We start from the raw sequence: 19,110 nt of genomic DNA, 5'->3' as shown, positions 1-19,110 counted from the left end.
AATTGTCCATATCTATTTATGAAAAAATTTTCTTATTCTTTTTTTATTTATTATTTATAGGTCTCATTGTCAACAAATATTATTTGAACTATATTTTCTCATTCTCTATTACTTTATCAATTACACATTAAAATAATTTGTGTGATCCCCAAATAGCTTAATATTTCTACAGAGGAGGGATATTTTATAAAATAAATTGAAATTTAATGTTTTGTAAACTGTACCAATAGTGAGAGGCGAAGAGAAGGAACAAAGAAAAAAAAATCGAATGAGTATTGAGTCTATTGACTGCTCTAACCATCCAACACTAAACTGAATAATTAAATGCCAATGTATTATATAGTATAATTGTGTATTATACCATCAAATAAAAAATTAAGGAGATGCCACCATCCAATATAAATTTGAATTTGTGAAGCATCCACATAATTTTCTTTAATAAGGTTAAAAGAAGAAGGTACATCAGTACATGAAGATATTTTGTAGATGTAGCCCTCTACCTAATACTATGAAGCATCTGAATATATGATATCATGCAACTTTTAGAGTTATATTAATGGAGCTCAACGTTATTGGATAAGGATGGAACTGCCACGCTGTGTCCAAACAGACAATTTTATGATTAGAGAAAAAGGTAAGTACATTTAATTGTTGCATGTATTGTTCAGTGTTCACAAATTGCACGTGGACCGGTCAATCTTTATATACCCACAGATTTTATTCTAAATAAATGAAGACTTATTTATTGTAAGTATATGACATAATAGGAGAATTATTTTTCTTAATTTTTTATTCATCTTTGATTTGTCTATTTAATTTCCTCCATAAAAAGTTGCTAGAGAAATTAAAAGTACGATTAATTAAACTGACCAATTATGGCATTAAGACATTGCAACTTTTGGATATAAAGACTCCCAATTCATTAACAGGGAAAACTTGGTACATCAATTTAACTTTCAGAAAAGAGTACTACTACTTTTTTCTTTGATTGAATAAAAGGCTCAAACCACCAACGGCAATGAGCAGAAATGTTTCGATCCAACAAAAAATGAACAACAAGAGTGCCAAATAAGAACAAGCAACAAGCCATAAACAAAGACGCAAAAGAAACGAGCAACAAAGCCACGACCAACACACCTCCCACCAACAAAGAAAGCAACAAAGAGTAAGCAGCACCACTGCAAAAAACAAAGACAATCCCAGCAGCAAATAAAAGGCAAAAGAGGCGAGATGGAATTCAACTTTATATCAATTGGTAAGTGGAAACAACGATGATATGATGTCACAATTGAATTGGTCTTCAAACCTAACACTTCGAGTCCTCGAACCTATATTGGCTCGACCCTAAAGTCTCATATCAATAATGCAGACGCAACAATAGGCATAAATTCAAACATCGCAACAAACTTTGATATACATTTCATATAAGATGCCTCAATTTTGATTTCGTCTTCTCCGAAATAAAATCATTTTAGGAAGAACCAGTATTGAAAACTTAGATCCATTTTGATACTATACTAGAAATGAGTCATTCAACCCATTAAAAATTCGTACGAATAAAAGGTTATCCACAAAATAAGATCAGATAAGATTATCATGAGTGTCTCTACCTCTCTGGGGCAAGATTAAAGAGATTTTAACATGAAATATACAACCAATGATTCATGCATATTTTGTCCTACATGAATAAGAACATGCCGATGAAACAAAGAATCAACCTTACAAGCTAAATAATCCATGTTAATCGACATATATAATTTTGCAAACCGGTTTCCATGAAAGCTTTCAGCCATGTAGCATGAATCCCAATTAACAACACTAATATCAGATTGTGAAGCACTCAAGAAGAATACAAACATAGACCAACTAAGGAAAAATTTGTACGCATTTCCTAGTTTATCTAGTCCAATCCACTGATTCTATTTCAAAAAGAGGTTGAATTCGATCAATTAGAACTCCTGATGACCTGAGCACAAATCCACTAATTTAATTTCAAAACACAAATCTTACCGTCAAATTACCGCAAAAATTCGAAAATTCAAACCCTAGGGTTTAAATTGGGGGTTTTGCAGAAAAATTCAGAACTGTTATCGTCGGGAGGCGGTGATATGCAGATGGTTGTGGTGGCGGACAGAGCACCTGCCACTCTGCCACCACGTCCTCCGCCGCTGTCATCTTCGTCCTCAGCTCTGGTAGAGTATACGTCAGCAACACCTCCGGCAGTTCTGCCGGCTCCGGCTCCGGTGATTTTCATCAGGTATTGTTTGCTTCTTGTTTCAATTGAGCTTTTATTGTCGTAACTTTTTCCGTCTACATTGGATTGTATTATGAAATGGACTGTAATTGTTGAATCTATGTGCGAATCATCAATCAGAATGTTGAAAATGATTCGTATAGTTTTTGTTTGCCATAAATGGAAGTAATTTGTGGTGAATTGCACACCTTGAAGGATGGCGAAATTACTTAACTAGAACAGAGTAGACAGTCATGTTTTAAGGGTTGTATTTCAAGGTTTTGTTAGTATGCCTTGAATCTGTATAGTTTGCCGCTAGCCGAACGGGCCGTAGTCTGTGTGCCTATTTATATAGAAGTAGGGCACATAAGCCAACACAACGTTGGTGATCCACGTAAATTTTGTGTCTCTTTACGTTTCTGTTTGTCTCGATTACACAATTGCTCTATTCTGTCACAACTGTTCTTAAACAAGTTCTTGTGGTATATGTATGTAAAGCATGAATAATTAGGTATTGACTAGTTGTAGTTTAGTACAGATGCCAGACCTGTTCGATTTATCTGATTCTGGTATGGTTTCATAGCCATTGTAGTTCTTTCTCACCTGATTTCTTTTGCTCTCCAATTGGTGATGGAGTTCTTTCAGGATTAACCTTTATCTCATTTGAGTTCATGCTCAACTATCTTTTATTCCCCACAATTAGTCATGGAAACACATATGGTTCGTGGTATGCAAGATTTTCATTATTGATTCATCCATGTTGTTTCTGAAGTTTGGTTTCCCTTAGCATATTTCATGAGGTAAATGGTAACGGAGAAGGCTTATGAATGGTCCTTGCAGAATATACTGTTGTAGAGTTGTAGGATTTTGTTTATTAGCAATGAAACCGGCTGGTTTTAGTGTTTGAAGAAACCAGTAGTTTGATGTACTTGACCAGAGGGGCTTTGGTAAACCGAAAATCCACAATCATGTGCAGATTAATATATAAGCTAAAGAAACAATTTTTCATCTATAGGTCAACACATAATTCGTGAACTCTGCCAAAGTATTCTTCCAGCTTCATGCTGGGATTAGTATTTATCAATTTATTCAATTTCATGTTATATGCCTCTGTCATTGTTTGAGCTTATGTCTTTGGGCTGAAACAATCCTTTTTCGAGTGTCCTGATATTAGCTTGTGAAGGCTTTTTTTTCTTTAACATGATAATGTGTCTGGCTTCTCTCCCTGTCTATGGAAGTTTTACTAACTTCTCATGGTGACAGTATCGTCAAATGAGGCATAAAGAACAAGACCGGCTTGCAAGAATGGATGCAGACTTCCAGAAAAGGAAAGAAATAACTGAATTCGCCCAGAGAAGGGAAGAAAGATTAAAAGCTGCGGAGGAGCGTACAGCCAAAAAGCGCTTGAAACGTCTGAAGAAAAAGCTGAAGAAGAAAGACAAAAAGTGCAAAACGGATCGTGGTGGTGGTGAGGGCCAAAAGGAACAATCTTCAGATGAATGTGGGGATTCCGACTATGAGGAAGCTTAAGAGGCGATCCACAATTTTTTATCTCGTTCTCGTATTCTCAATCTGTGGTTTGTCCTCATGTTCGATACAGAAACCAGGCGCGGTGAAGGTCGTCCGAACGTTCACAATTTGGTGTCTAGTTGACTATAGCTTGAGTTTTTTTTTTTGAGCACTTGAATGAGGAAAATGACCTTGTATTTGGTTTAGTTCATTATCATCAAAATCAAAACTCACTTTGTAGTGAAATCATTGCTGGATACTTCTCTTGAGATAATTATACGCACTTCTATTATTCAATGAATTTTATAGTTTAACTTTTTTTGTTTTTTTTATTGCTGATTCACCAAAGACCATCTGCAATGGTGTGTAATCATATCACTCACTTCTAGTTATACTAATTCAAATAATTTTAACCGTAAAATTAACTAGTCTCATCATTATTATCTAGATAAAGCTCTAATGTTGCATGTGACAAAATATAGCATATATTAATACTTATTCATAATATACAAATATACAATACTTGAAATAACATAGCAAATTTGGATCATCTCCTCCTTCTCAATCTTTTCGCCTCTCGTTGAATTCCCAATTCTGATCAACCCTAATTGCCCATGGGAGAACCTCATCGGTTCTCTGATTATCTCGCACTTGGAGACGGTGCAGGTAATTACACTCATTCAACATTCATATCATATTGATCATAATAGCTGCATTCCCCAATTATTGGAAATTTTCGAATTTTAACCCCCCATGCTTGTGCTATCATCAATTCCAGTGGTAATATACGCATATATTCTTCGTGATGCAGTTGCTGACATTTTGTTGTGGAGGAAACGTAATCAGAGCGTTCTTGTTCTCGTTTCTTCTACATTTCTATGGCTTCTATTCGTAAAGGGCGGATACGATTTGCTTTCATTCTTATTGAATGTTTTGTTCTCACTCGTCATAATCCTGTTTTTTTGGGCTAAATCTGCAGCACTTCTCAATAGGTAAGTTGCCTTAGTTTATAAGCTTAATGGATTGATCAGTGTTGTCTGTGTTATGATCTTGGAATTTGGCTGATGAAATTCAGTTAAATATGTTGAAATGTTTATGTTGCTCTTGCATTAGTAGTATTAGTCATGGGGACAAGGGTGTTCTTGGGGAATATTATGTCGAATAATGAATCATGTTCGTGGTTTTAGACCTTTGCCACCTCTCCCTGATCTTGAGGTTACTGAAGAAATGGCTGAGAAGGCTGCTGATGAGATGTGTGTCTGCATAAATCGTGCAATGTCAATGGCACGCGCCATTGCAATTGGCGGAGATTTGAAACTCTTTTGGCAGGTGTGATAGTTTTGTTGCTGTGCAAAAGTGATTATGCTTTTGGATATTGAGAGATTAATGCTTTGTATATTTTTTTTTCATCTTAGCTTGCTCTAGGATTGTGGTTTATCTCCTACATAGGCAGCTTATTCAGCTTTGTTACACTGCTTTACATCGGTAAGTCTGTTCTCTGCAATGCTATCTTTGCCTTTTCACTTTAGTTGATGAGTAACTTTGATTCATTAAAACAGGGGTCCTACTTTGTTTCACGCTGCCTCTGTTGTATGATAAGCACCAAGCTCTGATAGATGAGAAGCTATATGCAATACAGAGAATAGCTCAGATGCAGTACCGCTTAATTGACGAGCATGTACTTGGCAAGACGCCATCAACATGATGAGAAGAAGACCCGGTAGACTCATTGTAATGTTTCCTATGTCTCTCAGTATGTGTCACTCTTTTTATGCCTTGAAAAGGCTTTTTTACTATGATTAGTTTTTATTTATATTCTTGAACAATCCGAAGACATATAATCTCTAGTTGTTATGGTTATGTCGTAAACGCCTCATTTGTGAAAGTGCAAAAACATAGAACCATTACGATATACTACTATCTGTGATAGTAGAAATTGGAGGAAGATTTGTATTGCATTCTACTACTTAGAATGTTGTATTCTGAAAGTGTTCAGAGAGAACTCATCATTCGGACAAATTGACCATATATCATCTAAGGCGCTGCTAGCTTTACGGGATGTGAGCTTGTGTCATCCCTAATTTACATGTGTATCAAATTGCAGGTGCCATTTGGTGATTGCTTGACATTTAGTCTCGAAGGCCAGACGAGGAAGCCTGCTCGCTTCAGCCAGATATGTCGATTTCTGGATATGTTTACGCTAATGAGGTTGAGTAGTTTTGGTTTTGTAGCTTCTCATTCAAAGGATTGGGTTGTGCAGGATAACCACTCAGGAATAGTTCAATAGATGATGGTATGAAACATGCCGGTAACTAACATTAGTACATAAGTCATGAATACTCGTTGTATTGTGATTGAGACGACGCTTTGCTATTTAGTCCTATAGAAGAAGCCCTACATGAACTAAAATTTGAAATTGTTTCACCATTTTGATTGTCCAAATTTGAAGGTGAGAACTTTTCTTGATTAATTATCTCTTATATTCTCATCATTTTGATATATGATAAGACAATTCATCTGGTATATACTGCTTGAAAGATCCATAATCTTAAATAGACAGAAATTGTTGTACTCTAAAGATCATTCACAGTATGTTACCTCGTTCGGTTGTGTGAATGTATTAACAAACACGAAGTTATAACAAATTTAGTGATAAACATGTCCTTGCTGCTGCCATTAGCATATTCTGTCTCTTCTCTCTTGTATTATTCGTTGCATAAAAACCCCGACTACACGATGGGATGATATCCATTGTCACTACAAATTTTATTTGCCAATATACTCCATTTATTTTATCTTTAATATTTAATTGAACTTGATTCTTATTATCAAGAGTTTATAGCAAAAAATATGTGTACATATAAAAATTTATCGTCACTTGTTTTTGAAAAATTGATTATTAGAGTTGATAAAAATACTCTCTTCATCCCACATTGGTTGTTCCATTTGAGTTCGGCGTGAGTTTCAAGAAATGTAAAGAAAAGTTGGTGAAAAAAGATAGTGAAATGTGAGTTCTCCTTAATTAGAGTAAAAGCCAAAATTGGTCCTGAACATATGGTCATTTTACGTTTTTGGTCCTAAACATTATCTTTTGGATTTTTTGGTCCTGCACATATGAAAATTTGATAATTTTGGTCCTCCGTCAACATTTCCGTTAAAAACTAACGGTCAACGGGTTTAATCCCGATTTTGACCAAATTAAACTTTTAATTCTGATTTTTTACTCCCTAATTAATACCCTAATTATTTTTATAATCAATTATTTCTCCCTAATTGAATTCACCATCCATTCATCTAAGCTTTCATCATCATCATATCCTCTCAAAATACTCGGCTTTGACCACTGGATTGGCCTTCGCGATGGCCTCCCGCCCCACCGACTTGAAATCGAAGCTGCAGCCATGCTTCTCGGGGTACCTATGGGTCCCGCAAAACGTCACACCGCACTGGCACCGGAATCCGGGCGGTGAAATTTACTTTGACCCGTTGATATTTCCGGTGCGGTGCGGGGGCGGACGGTGCAGATTTCTTCAGGCGGTGAGTCCGCGGATCGACCTTCGGTGCTCCCTCCGGAATCACGGCAGAGGTTGCGCGGAGGCTGCGGCGCGAATTGAATTCGTGCTGGACGGATTTGGGGATTAGGAGCTTCTCAATGCCGTGGATGATTCCGTCGGGGCGGACGATGTCGTCGGATTTGATAACCCTAACCGTGCCGACGATTTTCTCTCCGTTTTTCTCTTGGATTGGAATCAATTCGCCGGCGGCGTTGCGACAGAGGCTGGAGTGGTGAACTGGCTTCTCTTCCACCAGTGATTGGACTGAATGCGAGTGGGAATCATGTGGAAGAGAAGAAGATTTTGGAGAGACTTGAGATTCCGTGGCTCCAACAGAAATTGCTTGAATTCATGGGTCCAAATCCTGCTCCAACGCCTCATTCCTGGGGGCGAATATGAAATGTTGTGGTTGGTGACGGCGTCTTCGAGCGTTTGCAGGAGCAGCGCCTTCTTGACGAGCTCGGAGAGCTCGGTGTAATGCGAATCGAGGAGAGCTACGAGGACTGAATTGAAATTGATCTGAGCGGCGGGGTTTGCAGGTTTGCCCGGCAATGCAGAGGCGGAGGCGGCGAGAAGAGCGAGGAAGGATTTGGTCAAAATCGGGATTAAACCCGTTGACCGTTAGTTTTTATGAGAAATGTTGACGGAGGATCAAAATGATCAAATTTCCATATGTGCAGGACCAACATGATCAAATTTTCTTATGTGTAGGACCAAAAAATCCAAAAGATAATGTTTAGGACCAAAAACGTAAAATGACCATATGTTCAGGACCAATTTTGACCTTTACTCCCTTAATTAAATCAGAATTAAAATGTTAATTTTGGTCAAAATCGAGTTTAAACCCGTTGACCGTTAGTTTCTAACGGAAATGTTGACAGAGGACCAAAATGATCAAATTTTCATATGTACAGGACCAAAAAATCCAAAAGATAATGTTTAGCACCAAAATCGTAAAATGGTCATATGTTCAGGACCTATTTCGACCTTTACTCTTAATTTTATAATAAAATGTGAGTGGAAAAATGTTAGTGGAATGTGGGGCTTATTACCATTTATGAAATATTTCAACCGAGACTTCTAAAGTGAGACACCCAAATATGGTTAACCGAGACCCCTAAAGTGAGACAAGACGAGTATTGTTCAAGTAATTAATTTAATGATGGAACGTGATAAATGGGTAATTAGTACTCCCTTCATTCCTTGTTAATAGATGCATTTCTTTTCGGCACGGAGTTTAAGAATAGTGTGTTAGATGTAGGGTGATTAAAATAGAGAGAATAAAGTAAGAGATGGAAAGAAAATAAAGTAAAAGAGAAAGTTGTTTTTTAACAAAAATAGAAATGACTCAATTATCTTGGAACTTTTCAAAATAGAAAAACGTCCCAATTAACATAGAACCAAGGAAATAATAGGACACTAAATAATTAATTTAACGATAGATTCATACGCCTATCGCCATTATCACTTATACTCTGAGTTAATATAAATAGTACTCCCTCCGTCAGTCATTAGGAGTCTCATTTATGGGCAGCATGGGTTTTAAGAAATGTTAAGAAAAGTGGATGGAAAAAGTTAGTGGAATAGAGGTCCCACTTGTATATATTAGTTTTAAATGAAATGTAAGTGGAATAAGTTAGTGGAAGGTGAGACCCTATTACCATTTATAGTAAAAATGAACCGGGACTCCTATTCGCGGACAGACTAAAATGGAAAAACGAAATTCATATTCGCGGATATATAGAGTAATATATAAAATGGACCAGCACAGTTGTACGTTATTTTTATAAATATATTCTTGTTAATCAGATAGTCATAATTTACTTGTGCATTAATAATACTAGCCCAGTCAAAAAAGTAATAGAGCGAATTGGCATGGGCCAAGCCCAATAAGAGAGGCGAACCCAATCCGTCTTCTCCATTGACAACCAACTTTCCATTCGAATTCCTAATTCCTAATTCCTCCGTCAATACTGACAATCAAAAACCAGAAAAGAACCCTAGAATCAGATCAGAAACTGCCGGCCGCTCTTCTTCTTCCTGAGATTTCTCCTTCTCTACTTTTCTACTAATTCGTAAAATTTGGGATTTGTTCTCCACTAAGTTTTGGGTTTTGCAGAGATATCTATTTTTTCTTCTCAATTCCTTCCTACTCCACCTCGCCGATCGCCGCCAGGTAAATCCTCTCTCTGCTCTTAACTAAATTATTTATTTACATACAAGTTTAGTATTTTGGCTTTCAAACATCTAGTATAATTTGTGTAGATTACTTATTTATAAACAACAAGTTTTTGTATTTTTTTTAATAACTCTACTGAATTATACAACTGTTTAACAGTGTTATAGATAAATATTCACTGTTTTTAGTTCAATCTCTATTGCTTCCGAAGCTGAGCGTTTTTTTAATTTTTATATGCAGAACTGAACATCTTTGGGGTGAGTGATTTCTTGCTTTGATATGAAGTCACAGGATATAAACAGGTGTCAAATTCAGGAATGGTTCCCTAAATTCAAATCCATATCGATTAAAACTTCAATTCACGAGCTTCCTGAGGCCTTTGTCCAATACCTTATCGACGATTCTGGTCCGTTTCTGCTCCCTCTTTCAATCACAAACGACGATGCCTTGCCCAATAGAGTCCACAAACCCGAGGAAGAGGAAGATTTTGTTGTGTCGGAGGGATCCGGAGACGAAGCAGAGGAATCCACGCCTCCCCCTTCGTTCCCTGAGCTAGAAACAGAGGTTAAAACATCCATTGAATCTCTTGGGGGCGCTGTCTTTCCTAAGCTTAACTGGAGTTCTCCTAAGGACGCTGCGTGGATGAGCTCGACCGGGAGTCTCAGATGCACCAATTTCTCCGAGATTGCACTCTTGCTGCGATCTTCAGACTCGGTCGTCCATGACCTCTTCCATGCGTATGATTCCTGCACGGACAAGGCTGCATCAAGGCCGTCGAGATTCTACCTTGCACTGCGGAAATGGTACCCCTCGCTGCACCCTGAGATGGAGTTTCGTTGCTTTGTGCACGATAAAGCCCTGGTGGGTATTTGTCAGAGGGAGGTGACTAACTTCTACCCTGTTCTTGTTGAGAAAAAGAGGGAATTGAAAGAGGCGATTGAACAGCTTTTCGTGGAGAAGATAAAGGGGGAGTTTGAATCTGAGAGCTATACGTTTGATGTGTATGTGACAAAAGATGGGAGGGTTAAGGTTTTGGATTTTAACCCATGGGGTGCGTCTACGCTTCCCTTGCTTTACACTTGGGAGGAGCTGGAAGAGTTGTCGGGCGAGGAAGTGGAGCTGAGGATTGTGGAGAGCCGCTGTGGCATTCGTCCGGGTTTGAAAACTGCAGTGCCTTATGATTATTTGGATACCAGTGAAGGGAGCGGGTGGGATCAATTCCTGAGGAATGCTGATGTGGAGCTGCGGAAGCAGACGCAATCATCGTTGTCTAAAGCAGGAGGGTGAAGCATTGTAGTAGAATGTATGAGGCAGCTGGAAGAAGTAAGCAGACAAAATGCCTATTTTTGCCTTGTTCTAGCATGTATTTTATGGATACTATCAAATTAGACTTGTTTTTTTTTCAAGTTTCAACTAATGGAATGCTATCGAATTGGAGAATTCTTGGATGATTGATGCATAAGTAGTTGTTAATTTTATTCATTTTTTGAAGTGTAACTCAAGAGGGGAAAATTAATTAGACACTAGTTGCTAATTTTGGGATCAAAGTAAAATGGATAAAGTAATGGAATGCGTCTTAAAAATCACACTCAGGCTAAAGATTTGAACTTTATTTTCATCAAGCTCAATTTTTTCTTTGTAGTGGAGAAAATTAATTTGATGGAATTCTTATTTGATGTCAACTGATATATCACCTAATCATTCTTGATTCTCACACAACACCTCATCATAAATCTCATGTTCGAGCATCCAATTGAGTGCGGAAAGCCCGTTTGCAAGTGCTTTTTCACCCAACAGTTGATCGAAATTGTGCGATTTCTCGGGATGAGACCACTTTCCGAAGAAGGCAGGGTGACGGAGCGCTATAGCTCCAATGAGCATACTACTCCGATAAAATGCGTATGCTATGGTGTTTGCAGATGCCTACAAAGAGCACCAGGTTCAGCAAATAATCCCATATTTACCAAATAAAGACTGAAAAGTTGCTCTACCATAGTTGGGATAATCCTACACTTGATTTCAATACAATGCCAGCAATTTTCATGAATACTTGTATAGTTAATCAATAACCAATATGCTCATCCTATTTGCTCAAAGTGATACAAATATATTACAGTAGTATTCGCTCAGTTCCACAAGAGTATGCATGCCCCACAAGAGTACGCAGTTCTATCAAAAGATAATTGTGCAATATATAAACTAATTTTCAGGTGGCTAAGATGATTCCTGTTTGAGATTACTATATAGCATCAAATTCTTTTAATTTATTATTACTTTATAATATTACTTGAGGAATATATTTTACTAGAAAGATAAATTAGCAAAGTAGGAGAAAAAAAGTAATTAAATTCTTATAAAATTAGCAAAGTATGAGAAAAAAAGTAATTAAATTTTTAATAGAAAATGGAATATATTTTATTAGAAAGATAATTTTTCCAAAAAAAAAAATCAATTTTTACAAATGAGTGAATGACCCAAGGAGGAAAATCGCAGAGAGAACATTAAACTAGAAAATCAGATGCATATCGATTTCATAATTTTGTTCCTATTTTTACATGTATAATTATTGGATTCTTACACCATCTCGTGACTTGCTTCAGAAAATGTTTCATCTTTTTATAATAAGTTTATTCCTGCAAAGCATGCATATACTTATTTGACATTCAGGCTTTGATATAATATACATTTATTGATTCGAAAATATTTATCCATCAGATTACTGGTCCTCTATAAGGTTAAATATTTGGAGATTAATATTTAATTAATGGGGTTAATACTACTGAACAAGGAAGTTTATAAGTGGATGATGGACACTAGGCGATTGGAAGATTAATATTAATGGGGTTAAATAACTATACCATTGGATAAGAATCATTATAATTGTGACATATCTCTGACTGAAAATCTGAAATGTGAAAACTGAAGAAATTGTTAAATGATTTAATTTGTACGTCTGTAATTATTATCTATTGACTACCAATTTGTCATCAAGCTTCTGCTTTACTGACTTATGGAGCTCTATATTCAAGCTGTAATTTTTTTTTTATTTATCGAAGACATTTGTTTTCTTCGACTTGAGTCTTAAAACTACTTAATGTCAAAATATTTAAATGTACATACATTATCATAATATTTAGACATCACCAACAAACATATCCTAAAGAGGAAACATCTTTTTTAGTCCGCGAACTTTATCAAAGTATCATTTTAGATTCGTGAACTTTGATAATATCATTTGAGGTCCGTCAACTATGAGTTAATATCATTCGAAGTACTTTTTTACTATTTCCAAAATTTTATGGACGAAAATACCTTCAATACCTTGAATGGTACATATTTTTAATTAACTTATCACATAATATTTAGACATCACCAACAAACATATCCTAAAATACATTGGGGATTAAGGTGCGGTAGGAAAATGATGAATCGTGACACTTCAAAAATGTGTTTCGAGATATTTTATGATAATGTCTAAACATAATGTACCAAAATCTAAATATATTGAGACATTTTTGGGAATAATACATTTTTGCTATCTTTTTCTGTAAAAGTAAATGAATTTGCTTCCATTTATTATAATGAATCACATGCGTTTGTTTTACATTTGTGTCATTTCATTGCTGAGCTATGAGGGAATTTGAGATTGTTTTGTTAGACTCAATTAGTCCATTATACATACACCAAAACTAATTCATTTATCGATGAGTATTTGAAATTTGAAATTTTAAGTTAATTATGCGAGCTAATTTTCACCAAAATATTTGTCTATTGCAATAAACAACAACCACATTCACCAAAGCCACAGACAAATACCTCTTTCCATTTTCTACAACATGGTTTTCTGCTGAATAAAAAAGGACAGTTTCAATTGTAAAAAAGTGACTGCTTCACTTTCTCTAATACTGCCAAATTATAATGCATGTTAAAAGTTGGTAGGAGGGGGGAATATTTTTGTATAGTTGTTACCCGTGTGAGTACTCACCTTTTTCTATAATAAGAATTTGATATATTTGTAACATATTATTTAATACAAATGTAGATTAAGTAGTAGTAGTACTCCGTATCAAATGACATTAAGACAATGTGTGATTATACAACGAGAAGATTTCAAGTTTCAACTAAGTGGGACATTCACACTCGCTTCAAACATATTTGAATTTTACTGACCCGCAACCCGAGTAGGGTTGGCGGGCTATTCGGGCTAGTCCACAGGTTTCGGACTGTATTGATATCTCTAGATATATGTAGAATTTCTACGTGACTAAAAACTTACTCTACAACTTTTTGTTCATAAGTCTTTCCTGACACGGGCTCAAAAAGAGAAATAAAAATACTCCCTCCGTCCCCCATTAAGAGTCACACTTTTCCATTTCGGTCCGTCCCCAATTAAGAGTCACACTTCATTTTTACCATAAATAGTAAGTAGGTCCCACATTCCACTAACTCAATTCACTCACATTTTATTATAAAACTAGTATAAAAAAAATGGGTCCCACATTCCACTAACTTTTTCAACCAACTTTTCTTTACATTTCTTAAAATCCGTGCCCGGTCAAAGAGTGACTCTTAGTAGGGAACGGAGGGAGTACATTTTTTGGAGCAAACTTTTTCTAAAATGCCCATGACTATGTTTCATAGAGATATCATTAGCATGGGCTGTCAACAAAAACTATATAGCCTTTTCCCCTCTATGCAATCCCATGAGGTCACACTTATTACCACAAAGCCTCATTTTAGTTATCCCAATTCAGTTCATCTCAAGCTGAAGTCATCCTCTAGGAGCTCAACCACATATAGCAAGCTCTAAGCACCAAAACCTACCAAAGTCACATTATGCTATAGCACCACAACTATTTTCATTTTTAAATCATCTCATATTAAAATTGTGAAATTGTAAAAAATTAAAGGAATTCACAGTGAATGTAATAGCAGGGACACCAAATATTTCAAAAGATTCCACTTTCTTGATTTCTATGTAAAGTAGTTAAATAAGCAAGAAATTAACAAAGTATTGACAGCAAAAAAGTAGAAAGAAACAACACACTTATTCACATTCCATAAAACAATTTCCATTTCACAAATCATGCTTGCTTACTTACTTCACCCAATCACTCTCCCCATATTTTTCTTGCTCATGAAATAGCTATGCTTCTCTTTGCTCCATGAAACAATGATCACCTCCATCCATCTCCTTCTCCTTCTCCTTCTCTCTCTCCTCTCTTCTTCATCACCTCTCAACTTAGATGGCACCCTTCTCCTCTCCCTCAAATACTCCATCATCAGCGACCCTCTATCCCTTCTCTACAACTGGGACTACAACGACGCCACCCCTTGTCTCTGGACCGGCGTCGCGTGCGCCCAAGTCGTCGACAGCCTCGGCTTCCCGGACTTCTACCGGGTCACTGGCCTCACCCTCTCCAACGCTAGCATCACCGGAAACGTACCGGAGGACTTGGGCTTCATCCCGCACCTCGCAACCCTAGACCTCTCCGGCAACCTCTTCAGCGGCAATCTCCCTCACTCGCTCTTCAATGCTTCACGCCTCCGCGTCCTTGATCTCTCCGGCAACGCCTTCTCCGGCTCCATACCGGCGATCGCGGATGCTGCTGCTATCTCCTTCCTCAACTTGTCCGGCAACAAGTTGTCCGGTAATGTGCCGCGGATGAGTCCTAATCTTACTGTTGTTTCTCTCCGGAGAAATTATCTCTCCGGCGAGATTCCGGCGGGGATCGGATCGGTTCAGGTTTTCGACGTTTCGTCGAATTTAATCAACGGATCGCTGCCGGTTGGGTTCGGCGGCGGGAGTTTGCGCTATCTGAATCTCTCGTCGAATCGGATCGCCGGAGGTATTCCGACGGACTTCGCGGCGCGGATTCCGGCCAATGCCACGATTGATATCTCGTTTAATCGTCTCTCCGGCGAGATTCCGGCGAATGCGGCGCTGGTGAATCAGAAGAAGGAGGCGTTCGCCGGGAATGTGGATCTCTGCGGCAAACCGGTGGAGAAACTGTGCACGGTTCCTTCCACGCTGTCGTCGCCGCCGAACGTCACGGCGGCGAATGATTCCTCCTCCGCGGCGGCGATCGCCGCCATTCCGAAGACGATCGGGTCCTCGCCGGAGACGGAATCCCCCGCCGGCGGCGGGAACCCGATCGCTGCGCAGCGGCACGGGCTGAAGCCGGGAGTAATTGCAGGGATTGCGGTTGTACCTTTAGCTGCAGTAGGAGTACTCTGCGCCCTAATTTTGTTCATCTACCAGAAGAGGAAAAATGTCGCCGCCGATAAAATCGACGGCGGCGCGATTCCGGCAACCGCCAAACACGAATTAAAAAAGGATCCAGACGTTAAAGAGACGAGGACTCACCCGATTTGGCCTTGCTTGACGATTAACAACGCGGAGGAAACGTCGGAGGCCACAGTTTCAGATTGCGACGATCAACAACGTGATCCGGCGATTGAAAACCGGAAAGCGAAGAGGGAGAGGTTGCTGGTGATGGTGGACGGAGAGACGGAGCTGGAAGCGGAGACGCTGTTCAAGGCGTCGGCGTATGTTCTAGGATCGAGCGGCGGCGCCATTGTTTACAAAGCGGTGCTGCAGGACGGGACGGCGTTTGCGGTGAGGAGGATCGGAGAGGGCGTGGGGAAGCTGAAGGAGTTCGAGCAACGGTTCAAGGCGGTGGCGAAGCTGCAGCACCGGAATCTGGTGCGGCTGAGAGGCTTCTATTGGGGAGAAGACGAGAAGCTTGTCATCTCTGATTATGTCTATAATGGAAGCTTAGCCAACGTTGCTTTCAGTAAGTTATTTCTAATTTTGCAATATTCAATTTTTTTTTAAAAAATTTCGAGTTTGAGGTTGATATGGTATTTAAATTAAGTTAACATTATGAATAATGGCATATCTTTTTCAAATCGGTGGCAATCGCATCTACGTGCTTAAGGAACTAATCGAGCATGTATTAGCATGATCGCATGCCTTTGCAGGATGTTGAGTGTGCGAAGATCTCACATTATACGTTGCTTGAACACTCTAATTTCTTTATTTATAAGCACATCATGAAGTGAAGTGTTCATGAGTTTGAGTAATACTCAAAAGCACTCCCTCCGTACATAAATTGGATAGTATTTTATTTTTTATAGTATACAAAGATTATGGATGCTCTAGTGGACTTAAAACTTGAGTGGAGATTGGGACCATATTACGGTTGTAGTGTTTTGTAGTTTAGAAAACTATAGCAATGTTTCATACATAAGACAGTTTCAAAATTGAGACCATGTTTGTCGTAAATATATTAACATGTTATGCCCAATGGCCATGTGATGCAAATATGGTTCAAATTTTCTAATAGAGGTAGATACAAACACATAATAAGCCAAAAGCATGTGCTACATCACCTCCTACCTGTGTAGGAAAGAGAGGATTATCTCATGAATGTTAGGTCATAAGTGCTAAATTAATCAGGATTAGCAGTTAAGATTCCTTTAGCGCAATAGCCAAAATGACTATATAACCTAATCCTCTGTTTTTATTGGAAAGTTGTTTCTTTAAAAATGTTGTTGACTTCATGAAATTTGACCTTCCCTCCTACTTTTGTTGACAACATTTCTTTTATATCTATCTAATTCTTTTATTTGATATATCATTTTAGGAAAAATTGGGTCGTCACCATACCATTTGCCTTTCATGACCCGGCTCAACATAGTGAAAGGTGTAGCTAGAGGGCTAACTTACATCCATGACAAGAAAAGTGTGCATGGCAACATAAAGCCTAGCAACATTCTCTTGACAGCTGACATGGAGCCCGTAATAAGTGATTTCGGGCTCCATGGCCTCATCTACGGGAAGCAAGCCCGAAAGTTCGATGGCCCGGTCCAACACTTTGGAAGTAGGAGATCGACCACGTTACAAATTGATCCACACGAAACTGGGAGCCCCTATATGGGGCCAGCCGTGTTTGTGGGGTGCACATCCCCATATCATGCACCCGAGTCCCTCAACAACCTCAAGCCCCACCCGAAGTGGGATGTGTACTCTTTTGGGATCTTGTTGCTCGAGTTGTTGACCGGGAAAGTCTTCTCGGACCGGGACTTGAGCCAGTGGACCGTTGGTGCAGTGGCTGAGAACCCGGATCGGGTCTTGAGAATGGCTGACATGGCAATAAGGGGTGATGTGGCGGCCCACGAGGAGGGCATGGTGGCTTGGTTCAAGCTAGGTTTTAGTTGTGCTTCATTGGTCCCTCAAAAAAGACCTTGCATGAGAGATGCACTTCATGTATTGGAGAAATATCCATGTTGGGTTAATTAATGATTATTGGATAAAGAGATATAAAGGGCTCCCTCTGCTTTGGTCTTTTTTGACTTAGAATATGAAAATGGCGAATTTTGTTCATAATTAAAAGTGGAATGTGTGCATGCGGGTGTCACTTTTTTGTGATTTGCCCTTTTTATTAAGAATATTTAATCAACTTTTGCAATCAACCCATTTTGATGGGTAGCCGACAATTAATCAAATTGAGTTTAGTAATTTTTAAGAAATTTTAATGACAAAAGTCATTTGACCAACATAAATAAATGAATACCATGCTCTTTAACCAAGATTTTTTATTAGTTGGTCAAATTTAATAAAAATGTAAAGTATAGTATAATTGTAAAGTCTTGAAAGAGATTCTTAATTTTATTTCTACCTAATCGTAGGTTTTTAGTGTTGTTTTATGTGGATATATCATATATGGTCCAATTTAACTAGTTTAAATTTGGTTACTGGAAGAATTATTTGAAATTCTTTATGGTATGGAGTATTTAATTTAAAATTCATACTGATTCATATAAGGTGAATGTTATGGCCATCTTAATTTCAAATTCATAAAAAATGAAAGTCTAATATGTAAGTGTAACGTTTTCTGATCTAAATAAGGTGATGTTTAGGCCCATATTTAAATGGGCTGATAAATTAATTTCTATAGTCCAATTCTCATCCAAATGCTTACTTTTAAGTCCAATATTAAATCCACATATTTATTTTGCGATGTTTTAAATTTGGCCTTCGGTTCTTATTTTTGATTAATTCGATCTGGTTTTAGTCCATAATTAATTGGCTTTTACTCCAATATATATGAATGTAAAAACATATATTTACTTCAGCTTTTACAATATTAAAGTACTATTACGGAAATAAAATATTGAGAGTTCATTTTATACACATTCGGTATCATAATTACATTCTATATTATGGACTATATGAATTAGTTATACTTTTTTTTCTTTCCGCTGAACTAAAATCCTTTTCCTTTTTCTGTATTTTATTGGCCGAGAACTCAAAAGGATAGTATAATTTTTTTCTTCTTCTTTTTCTTTTTTCAATAGGATAGTATAGTTGTTCCACTTAGGGCTGGGAATATGGATATCGGGTATTGGATTTATCCGTACCCAACCCAATATCCACCAGGTATTGGATACCCAATATCCAATTTTATGGGATTGGGTATGGGGTTGGATATTGAAATTTAAGATAAATCGAGTAATGGGTAACCCGAATGGGTATCGGATATTACCCGAATATCCAATTTATTATTTAAAGCATTTTTTAAACTAGGTTTAGCCATTTTAAGCTTCTAAGAGCTAGACTAATTTATTTA

At 37.7% G+C, this 19,110-nt stretch overlaps 3 protein-coding genes and 1 pseudogene across 4 annotated transcripts; all 4 read left to right on the top strand.

The window, feature by feature from the left end:
• The first annotated feature begins 1,985 nt into the window (after positions 1-1,985).
• Positions 1,986-4,034, top strand: LOC125220586 (annotated as a pseudogene).
• Positions 4,035-4,277: 243 nt separating this feature from the next.
• LOC125219254 (reticulon-like protein B11) lies at positions 4,278-6,181 on the top strand. Of its 2 annotated transcripts, none has more exons than XM_048121178.1 (6): positions 4,278-4,408; positions 4,554-4,734; positions 4,930-5,071; positions 5,158-5,227; positions 5,302-5,473; positions 5,847-6,181. In XM_048121178.1, exons 1-5 carry the CDS (start codon positions 4,357-4,359, stop codon positions 5,445-5,447), a joined length of 591 nt encoding a protein of 196 aa, XP_047977135.1. In that variant the 5' UTR covers positions 4,278-4,356; the 3' UTR covers positions 5,448-5,473; positions 5,847-6,181. The 2 variants fall into 2 exon arrangements, with proteins under 2 accessions (XP_047977135.1, XP_047977136.1); XM_048121179.1 differs by having other exon boundaries at positions 5,302-5,495.
• Positions 6,182-9,245: 3,064 nt separating this feature from the next.
• LOC125217791 (cell division cycle protein 123 homolog) lies at positions 9,246-10,915 on the top strand. The gene is made up of 2 exons (XM_048119328.1): positions 9,246-9,472; positions 9,716-10,915. Exon 2 carries the CDS (start codon positions 9,755-9,757, stop codon positions 10,760-10,762), a length of 1,008 nt encoding a protein of 335 aa, XP_047975285.1. The 5' UTR covers positions 9,246-9,472; positions 9,716-9,754; the 3' UTR covers positions 10,763-10,915.
• A 3,538-nt stretch (positions 10,916-14,453) lies between these two features.
• Positions 14,454-17,840, top strand: LOC125218736 (probable LRR receptor-like serine/threonine-protein kinase At4g37250). The gene is made up of 2 exons (XM_048120473.1): positions 14,454-16,272; positions 17,125-17,840. The coding sequence occupies exons 1-2, from the start codon at positions 14,649-14,651 to the stop codon at positions 17,778-17,780; spliced, it is 2,280 nt and encodes a 759-aa protein (XP_047976430.1). The 5' UTR covers positions 14,454-14,648; the 3' UTR covers positions 17,781-17,840.
• Positions 17,841-19,110: the final 1,270 nt, after the last annotated feature.

This window comes from Salvia hispanica, chromosome 4 (genome assembly GCF_023119035.1).
Source record: "Salvia hispanica cultivar TCC Black 2014 chromosome 4, UniMelb_Shisp_WGS_1.0, whole genome shotgun sequence".
Taxonomy (NCBI): Eukaryota; Viridiplantae; Streptophyta; class Magnoliopsida; order Lamiales; family Lamiaceae; genus Salvia; species Salvia hispanica.
Note: the sequence above shows the minus strand (reverse complement) of the source record. Positions and strands in the feature narration are given on the sequence as shown.